The sequence below is a fragment of the Salmo salar genome, chromosome ssa25 (genome assembly GCF_905237065.1).
Source record: "Salmo salar chromosome ssa25, Ssal_v3.1, whole genome shotgun sequence".
In the NCBI taxonomy this organism is placed as follows: domain Eukaryota; kingdom Metazoa; phylum Chordata; class Actinopteri; order Salmoniformes; family Salmonidae; genus Salmo; species Salmo salar.
Genome location: NC_059466.1, coordinates 50,516,998 through 50,526,734, shown reverse-complemented (window position 1 = coordinate 50,526,734; position 9,737 = coordinate 50,516,998). Strand labels below are relative to the sequence as shown.

At 48.8% G+C, this 9,737-nt stretch overlaps 1 protein-coding gene across 1 annotated transcript; it reads right to left on the bottom strand.

The window, feature by feature from the left end:
• Window positions 1–8,244: 8,244 nt before the first annotated feature.
• Window positions 8,245–8,795, bottom strand: LOC106586917 (tubulin alpha chain). Its single transcript, XM_014174664.2, has one exon. The coding sequence runs from the start codon at window positions 8,698–8,700 to the stop codon at window positions 8,260–8,262; it is 441 nt and encodes a 146-aa protein (XP_014030139.2). The 5' UTR covers window positions 8,701–8,795; the 3' UTR covers window positions 8,245–8,259.
• Between the last annotated feature and the right edge of the window lie 942 nt (window positions 8,796–9,737).

Here is a 9,737-nt window from a genome sequence, read left to right as displayed (position 1 = left end):
GGGGGGTGCAGTGCTGTTGTCCGCGGTAGGGGTAGCCAGGTGGAGAGCATGGCCAGTCGTAGAAAAATGCTTATTGAAAATCTCAATTATAGTTGATTTATCGGTGGTGACAGAGTTTCCTATCCTCAGTGCAGTGGGCAGCTGGGAGGAGGTGTTCTTATTCTCCATGGACTTTACAGTGTCCCAGAGCTTTTTTGAGTTTGTGTTGCAGGAAGCAACGGCTTCCGGTTTGGAGCGAGCAGCCGCACCACGCTTCGCTCCACAGGTAATATTACACTTCACTACATTACAACGGCTTGATTTGTTTGATCTGAGCAATTCTTCTTAGCTAGCTACATAGCCGTCTTTGTATCAAAGATAATTGTGTAGTTTAGAGTAACTGAGTAATTATCGAGGCTAGCTATCTTCGTCCTCCTAACGTAGTCAACACTGCTAGCTGCTAGCTAGCTAGTCATCACTGCTAGCTAGCCAACTTCTACCGACTAGCAGCACTGCAGAAACTATTACATCGTAACGACTTGATTAGTGTGGTGTTAGTGTTAGTTAGCCAGCTACATAGTTGTCTTTGCTGTCTCTGTATCTAAGATAATTGTGTAGTTTGAGTTTGAGTATTATCGAGGTGAGCCAGCCAGCCGCGACGCGGCGCCAGACTTACTCAACACACCTAGTCATCATTAACCCACTGCCAGCTAGCCAACCGTTACCGACTAGCAGCGCTGTAGATACTAATACTTTACAACGGAACGATTTGACTAGTGCAGTGTTACCTAGCTAGCTACTTAGTTGTCTTTGTCATAGCTTGATAATTGTTAGCTAGCCAGCCATCGAGGTTAGCTAGCCAGCTATTTCCGTCCCCCGCGACGCCATTTTTCCTAACCCAGCCAACTATTACCGACGTGCAGCATTGTTGAAACTAAATACACTACAAGGAACGTCTTGATTAGTGTTATGTTAGCTAGCTAGCTACAAAGTTGCTTTGTATCATGACAAGGTGTAGTACTGAAACTACCGAGGTTACCTAGCCAGCTACACGTTCAAAGTCAACAACGCAGCCACTGCTAGTTAGCCTACTCCACCAGCCAGCAGTACTGTATCATTTTAGTCAATAAGATTTTTGCAACGTAAGCTTAACTTCCTGAACATTCGAGACGTGTAGTCCACTTGTTATTCCAATCTCCTTTGCATTAGCGTAGCCTCTTCTGTAGCTTGTCTACTATGTGTCTGTCTATCCCTGTTCTCTCTCCTCTGCACAGGCCATACAAACGCTCCACACCGCGTGGCCGCTGCCACTCTAACCTGGTGGTCCCAGCGCGCACGACCCACGTGGAGTTCCAGGTCTCCGGCAGCCTCTGGAACTGCCGGTCTGCGGCCAACAAGGCTGAGTTCATCTCAGCCTATGCTACCCTCCAGTCCCTAGACTTCCTGGCGCTGACGGAAACATGGATTACCACAGATAACACTGCTACTCCTAATGCTCTCTCCTCGTCTGACTACGTGTTCTCGCATACCCCTAGAGCATCGAGCCAGCGGGGTGGTGGCACTGGAATCCTCATCTCTCCCAAGTGGACATTCTCTCTTTCTCCCCTGACCCATCTGTCTATCTCCTCATTTGAATTCCATGCTGTCACAGTTACCAGCCCTTTCAAGCTTAACATCCTTATCATTTATCGCCCTCCAGGTTCCCTTGGAGAGTTCATCAATGAGCTTGACGCCTTGATAAGTTCCTTTCCTGAGGATGGCTCACCTCTCACAGTTCTGGGTGACTTTAACCTCCCCACGTCTACCTTCGACTCATTCCTCTCTGCCTCCTTCTTTCCACTCCTCTCCTCTTTCGACCTCACCCTCTCACCTTCCCCCCCTACTCACAAGGCAGGCAATACGCTTGACCTCATCTTTACTAGATGCTGTTCTTCCACTAATCTCATTGCAACTCCCCTCCAAGTCTCCGACCACTACCTTGTATCCTTCTCCCTCTCGCTCTCATCCAACACTTCTCACTCTGCCCCTACTCGGATGGTATTGCGCCGTCCCAACCTTCGCTCTCTCTCTCCCGCTACTCTCTCCTCTTCCATCCTATCATCTCTTCCCTCTGCTCAAACCTTCTCCAACCTATCTCCTGATTCTGCCTCCTCAACCCTCCTCTCCTCCCTCTCTGCATCCTTTGATTTCCTCTGTCCCCTATCCTCCAGGCCGGCTCGGTCCTCCCCTCCTGCTCCGTGGCTCGACGACTCACTGCGAGCTCACAGAACAGGGCTCCGGGCAGCCGAGCGGAAATGGAGGAAAACTCGCCTCCCCTGCGGACCTGGCATCCTTTCACTCCCTCCTCTCTACATTTTCCTCTTCTGTCTCTGCTGCTAAAGCCACTTTCTACCACTCTAAACTCCAAGCATCTGCCTCTAACCCTAGGAAGCTCTTTGCTACCTTCTCCTCCCTCCTGAATCCTCCTCCCCCTCCCCCCCTCCTCCATCTCTGCGGATGACTTCGTCAACCATTTTGAAAAGAAAGTTGACGACATCCGATCCTCGTTTGCTAAGTCAAACGACACTGCTGGTCCTGCTCACACTGCCCTACCCTGTGCTTTGACCTCTTTCTCCCCTCTCTCTCCAGATGAAATCTCGCGTCTTGTGACGGCCGGCCGCCCGACAACCTGCCCACTTGACCCTATCCCCTCCTCTCTTCTCCAGACCATTTCCGGAGACCTTCTCCCCTACCTCACCTCGCTCATCAACTCATCCTTGACCGCTGGCTACGTCCCTTCCGTCTTCAAGAGAGCGAGAGTTGCACCCCTTCTGAAAAAACCTACACTCGATCCCTCCGATGTCAACAACTACAGACCAGTATCCCTTCTTTCCTTTCTCTCCAAAACTCTTGAACGCGCCGTCCTTGGCCAGCTCTCTTGCTATCTCTCTCAGAATGACCTTCTTGATCCTAATCAGTCAGGTTTCAAGACTGGGCATTCAACTGAGACTGCTCTTCTCTGTGTCACGGAGGCTCTCCGCACTGCTAAAGCTAACTCTCTCTCCTCTGCTCTCATCCTTCTAGACCTATCTGCTGCCTTTGATACCGTGAACCATCAGATCCTCCTCTCCACCCTCTCCGAGCTGGGCATCTCCGGCGCCGCCCACGCTTGGATTGCGTCCTACCTGACAGGTCGCTCCTACCAGGTGGCGTGGCGAGAATCTGTCTCCGCACCACGTGCTCTCACCACTGGTGTCCCCCAGGGCTCTGTTCTTGGCCCACTCCTATTCTCGCTATACACCAAGTCACTTGGCTCTGTCATATCCTCACATGGTCTCTCATATCATTGCTATGCAGATGACACACAATTAATCTTCTCCTTTCCCCCTTCTGACAACCAGGTGGCGAATCGCATCTCTGCATGTCTGGCAGACATATCAGTGTGGATGACGGATCACCACCTCAAGCTGAACCTCGGCAAGACGGAGCTGCTCTTCCTCCCGGGGAAGGACTGCCCGTTCCATGATCTCGCCATCACGGTTGACAACTCCCTTGTGTCCTCCTCCCAGAGTGCTAAGAGCCTCGGCGCGACCCTGGACAACACCCTGTCGTTCTCCACCAACATCAAGGCGGTGACCCGATCCTGTAGGTTCATGCTCTACAACATTCGCTGAGTACGACCCTGCCTCACACTGGAAGCGGCGCAGGTCCTAATCCAGGCACTTGTCATCTCCCGTCTGGATTATTGCAACTCGCTGTTGGCTGGGCTCCCTGCCTGTGCCATTAAACCCCTACAACTCATCCAGAACGCCGCAGCCCGTCTGGTGTTCAACCTTCCCAAGTTCTCTCACGTCACCCCGCTCCTCCGCTCTCTCCACTGGCTTCCAGTCGAAGCTCGCATCCGCTACAAGACCATGGTGCTTGCCTACGGAGCTGTGAGGGGAACGGCACCTCCGTACCTTCAGGCTCTGATCAGGCCCTACACCCAAACAAGGGCACTCCGTTCATCCACCTCTGGCCTGCTCGCCTCCCTACCTCTGAGGAAGCACAGTTCCCGCTCAGCCCAGTCAAAACTGTTCGCTGCTGTGGCACCCCAATGGTGGAACAAGCTCCCTCACGACGCCAGGACAGCGGAGTCAATCACCACCTTCCGGAGACACCTGAAACCCCACCTCTTCAAGGAATACCTGGGATAGGATAAAGTAATCCTTCTAACCCCCCCCTTAAAAGATTTAGATGCACTATTGTAAAGTGGTTGTTCCACTGGATATTATAAGGTGAATGCACCAATTTGTAAGTCGCTCTGGATAAGAGCGTCTGCTAAATGACTTAAATGTCAAATGTAAATGAAGCAAATTTCTGCTTGAAAAAGCTAGCCTTGGCTTTTCTAACTGCCTGTGTATATTGGTTTCAAACTTCCCTGAAAAGTTGCATATCACGGGGGCTGTTCGATGCTAATGCAGAACGCCACAGGATGTTTTTGTGTTGGTTAAGGGCAGTCAGGTCTGGAGAGAACCAAGGGCTATATCTGTTCCTGGTTCTAAATTTCTTGAAAGGGGCATGCTTATTTAAGATGGTGAGGAAGGCATTTAAAAAAAAATAACCAGGCATCCTCTACTGACGGGATGAGGTCAATATCCTTCCAGGATACCCGGGCCAGGTTGATTAGAAAAGCTTGCTCGCTGAATGAGCTATGAGCTACAGTGTATTGTATGTTGTATGACTCAAAATCCCCACTGCGGCGCGTGGCCAAAGAGCTCTATTTTCATGTCATCCAACAAATGTAAACGCCTGGTGTTTAGATAAATGGCACTTGGATTGGAACCGGTGCTACGGTCAGACGACATGAAAGTACAGCTCTTTGGCCCACGCCCACACCGCCGAGAAGGAACCCCCCCCCCCCCCCATACCTACTGTAAAATATGGTAGTGGATCTTTGATGTTATACGGCTAATTAGCTTCCACTGGTCTTGGGGGCCCTTTGTTAAGGTCCACGGATCAGGAACTTGACCCTGTACAAGGACAATTTAGCAACAACAACAAAAAATTGCTCTTTTTTATCTCGTCTTTATCAAAGGTGCCAATAAAATCAACTTGAATCTGCGTCCCAAATGGCACCCTATTCCCTATATATTGCACTAGGCCTACGTTTGACCAGAGCCCTATAGTGCACTAACCATATGGGACCTGCTCAACAGTAATGCACTATAAAGGGAACAGGGTGCATTTTTGGAGGAGGACTGTCTGTGGTGAGGTTTATGGGGTAGCCTGTCTCCTGGATGAGGTGTTGTGAGGAGGACTGTCTGTGGTGAGGTTTATGGGGTAGCCTGCCTCCTGGATGGGGTGTTGTGAGGAGGACTGTCTGTGGTGAGGTTTATGGGGTAGCCTGCCTCCTGGATGGGGTGTTGTGAGGAGGACTGTCTGTGGTGAGGTTTATGGGGTAGCCTGCCTCCTGGATGAGGTGTTGTGAGGAGGACTGTCTGTGGTGAGGTTTATGGGGTAGCCTGCCTCCTGGATGGGGTGTTGTGAGGAGGACTGTCTGTGGTGAGGTTTATGGGGTAGCCTGTCTCCTGGATGAGGTGTTGTGAGGAGGACTGTCTGTGGTGAGGTTTATGGGGTAGCCTGCCTCCTGGATGGGGTGTTGGGAGGAGGACTGTCTGTAGTGATGTTTATGGGGTAGCCTGCCTCCTGGATGGGGTGTTGTGAGGAGGACTGTCTGTGGTGAGGTTTATGGGGTAGCCTGCCTCCTGGATGGGGTGTTGTGAGGAGGACTGTCTGTAGTGAGGTTTATGGGGTAGCCTGCCTCCTGGATGGGGTGTTGTGAGGAGGACTGTCTGTGGTGAGGTTTATGGGGTAGCCTGCCTCCTGGATGGGGTGTTGTGAGGAGGACTGTCTGTAGTGAGGTTTATGGGGTAGCCTGCCTCCTGGCTGTGGTGTTGTGAGGAGGACTGTCTGTGGTGAGGTTTATGGGGTAGCCTGTCTCCTGGATGAGGTGTTGTGAGGAGGACTGTCTGTGGTGGTTGCCGAGGAGATTGATTAGGAACGAAGAGTGAGGCACAACGTCACAGCTGTAAATCCACTGACCAGAACAATCTCTGTTGATGGTTTTATATGTACTGACAGTAACAATAACGGCCTCCATATCAGATTCATTACCTTTCCATGTGTACAACTACCAACATCATAACATTTGACTTAACTTCCTCACCTAATATTCATCTTGTGGAGAGGCCAGAACAATCTCCGATGATGGTTTTTATGTGTACTGACACAGGATGATAGACGGCCCTGGTCTTAAGATGTGTCCTGTTCTACGGGGTTCATAGGAGCCGTGTGACTCAGTTGGTAGAGTGTGGTGCTTGCAACGCCATGGGTTGTAGGTTCGATTCCCACGGTGGGACCAGTATGAAAAATGTATGCGCTCACTACTGTAAATCGCTCTGGATAAGAGTGTCTGCTAAATGGGGCTCCCGAGTGGTGCTGTGGTCTAAGGAAGTGCATCTCAGTGTTTGAGGTGTTGTTACGGTCCCTGGTTTGAATCCAGGCTGTATCACATCCAGCTGTGATTGGGACTCTCTTAGGGCGGCTCACAATTGGCCCGGGGTAGGTCGTCATTGTAAATAAGAATCTGTTCTTAACTGACTTGCCTGATTAAATATAAAGGTTAGATTATTTTTTTTTATAATAAAATGTAAGTATAATCATAACATTTCACTTTGCATTAATACAGGAAAAGTCCCATAGCAACATCCTCCACTAAAATGTATCTTATGGATGGAGTTGGTGAGGTTCAATACAACTAGTGAAGGAAAGGTAAGGTTTACCTGAGTAACTAACCACTGTTACATGACGCCTTCAGTCCAGTAGGAGATTAAACTCAACTGATGTGGTATTACTGACCTCTAGTGGAATTCCTACAACACTACATCCACCCAGCAGATAGAGGCACTGGGACAATCTCAATTGCATTCTTAAAAACATCCTCTTTTCGCTCTCCTCACCTTCTTCTCAAAACCCATTGGAGGAGACGGTCAGAGAGGCGGGACCTCTGACCTTCTCTTCCAATAGGTTTTGAGAAGGAGGCGAGGACGTGAGGGATCAAGGAAATGCAATTGAGATTTCAGGGCTTGATCCTTGATGACATCGTACAAAATTGCAGTATAGGCAACAACAATATTGACTTAATATGAGGGAGATAAATAAGTAATAATTTATGTATGACGTGTATGCATGAATTCAGCAAATACATGGTTGACGCTTGGTCAAACCTCAAAATGTCAGTATACTGGTGCAGTAGGATAATACAATAGGAGCTAAATTAGCATGTAGCCAACTATATGAATCACTGGTCATTTAAAGCTAGAACCTATAAGTCAATGGCTAAAAATCACCTGACTGCAACAATTTATCAAGTCATGGTGTTTACAATACACGGTGTGTAAAAAAATACATGGTGTGGTATTACTGACCTCTAGTGGAATTCCTACAACACTACATCCACCCAGCAGATAGAAAAAATATATACATTTTGAGGATAACTTTATTGAGCTTGTGTAAGGGGTGCGTAACCGGTAGCAGGGAAGTCAGACGCAGGAGAGCAGATCTTGGTAATAACCGGAGCAGTTTAATAGCAAAACCACCGGCATAAAGAATAACAAGATATGGGTACAAAAACCCGTCGCGCACCAGTCAACACGTGCACAAGCACTTACAATAAACAATCCCACACAAAGACATGGGGGGGAACAGAGGGTTAAAATACACAACAAGTGATTGAGGGAATTGAAACCAGGAGTGAGGGGGAAAACAAGACAAAACACATGGAAAATGAAAAGTGGATCGATGATGGCTAGAAGACTGGCGACGCCGAGCGCCGCCCGAACAAAGGAGTTACTTTTCAGTGTTACAGCAATTTTGTGTTCTAAGAAATTGGAATTTTATGATATGAATATTAAATTCAGTGTCAAAGACATAGAAATACAATTATGTTAGATAATGCAGAGACATCCAAAATACTTGACAATGGTTCCTTTGGTGCGCGACGGTATTTATCTCTCTAGCTTCCCGTGTGGCTCAGTTGGTAGAGCATGGTGTTTGCAACGCCAGGGTTGTGGGTTCGATTCCCACGGGGGGCCAGCACAGAAAAAAATGTATGAAATGAAATGTATGCATTCATTACTGTAAGTCGCTCTGGATAAGAGCGTCTGCTAAATGACTAAATTGTAAAAATGTAAAAAAATTTGGCAACTCATCTTGTAACATAAATTTGGTTACAGAACCTAACCAGCAAATTGATGTTGTTTAATACTCCTCTCCCTCTTCCTCAAATGAGTCGATGCCCACCTCTTCATAGTCCTTCTCCAGGGCAGCCATGTCTTCTCTGGCCTCAGAGAACTCTCCCTCCTCCATGCCCTCACCAACGTACCAGTGCACGAAGGCTCTCTTGGCATACATCAGGTCAAACTTGTGGTCCAGACGAGCCCAGGCCTCAGCAATGGCTGTGGTGTTACTCAGCATGCACACGGCCCTCTGGACCTTGGCCAGGTCTCCTCCAGGAACCACCGTAGGGGGCTGGTAGTTGATACCCACCTTGAAGCCAGTGGGACACCAGTCCACAAACTGGATACTCCTCTTGGTTTTGATGGCAGCGATGGCAGAGTTGACATCTTTGGGAACAACGTCGCCACGGTACAGGAGACAGCAGGCCATGTACTTGCCGTGACGAGGGTCACACTTCACCATCTGATTGGCTGGCTCGAAGCAGGCGTTGGTGATGTCAGCGACTGACAGCTGCTCGTGATAGGCCTTCTCAGCTGAGATGACTGGGGCATAGGTAGCCAGGGGGAAGTGGATTTTTTTTATTTTACCTTTATTTAACTAGGCAAGTTAAACGGGCTTCAATCTGGCCACAACTCAGCATCGTGGGTGGAACCTCATCGGACAAACGGGCGACCGTCCAAGTGCCTGGACAACGTGGGGGAAAACATCTCCATGTGCGCCGCCATCTCTGAAGACGATGTGGGGTAGGACGAAGGCCATTACTGGGATCCTACGACGCTGCACACCTCATTGTGTTTCTCAATGAAATTGAGCAGGCCTGTCAAAAGTGAAACGGTCACCTAATGTCATTGTGTGGGACGATGTCAGGTTCTGTAACGGGCGTCGTATAGAGGGGACCACGGCGCAGCGTGTTGAGTGCTCATAATTTAAGTTTAACGAAATGAAACACTTTGACAAAAGAAACAGAAAACAACAACCCACAAAAAATGAAGAACAAAAAAACCCTACTTAAGTATGGTCTCCAATTATAGACAACGAGGACCAGCTGCCTCTAATAGGAGATCATCCCCCCCCCTTCCAAAAAAAAACATAGAAATAGAATATTAGACTTAAACATAGAAATAGAAAACATAGAAAACCACCCAAAACACCCCCCGGTCACGCCCTGACCTACTCTACTATAGAAAATGACATCTTACAAGGGTCAGGACCGTGACAAGTTCCACCATGCAGAGGTGGATCAGGTTTCTGGTCCATCCCTAATTCCTGACCCTATACCTGCCCCCATACTATCCTTTCCTCAACCCTATTGAGGAATTATTTTCAGCGTGGGGGGTGGGGGGGGGGGTGGAAGGTGTACGATCACCATCCCCATAAGCTTTACACCCTCCTTCTGGCCATGCAACGACATCAATGCAGACCAGTGTCAAGCTTGGACTCGCCATGCCAAAAAGGTTTTTCCCCGCAGTGTATGAACAATAAGGACATTCATTCATTGG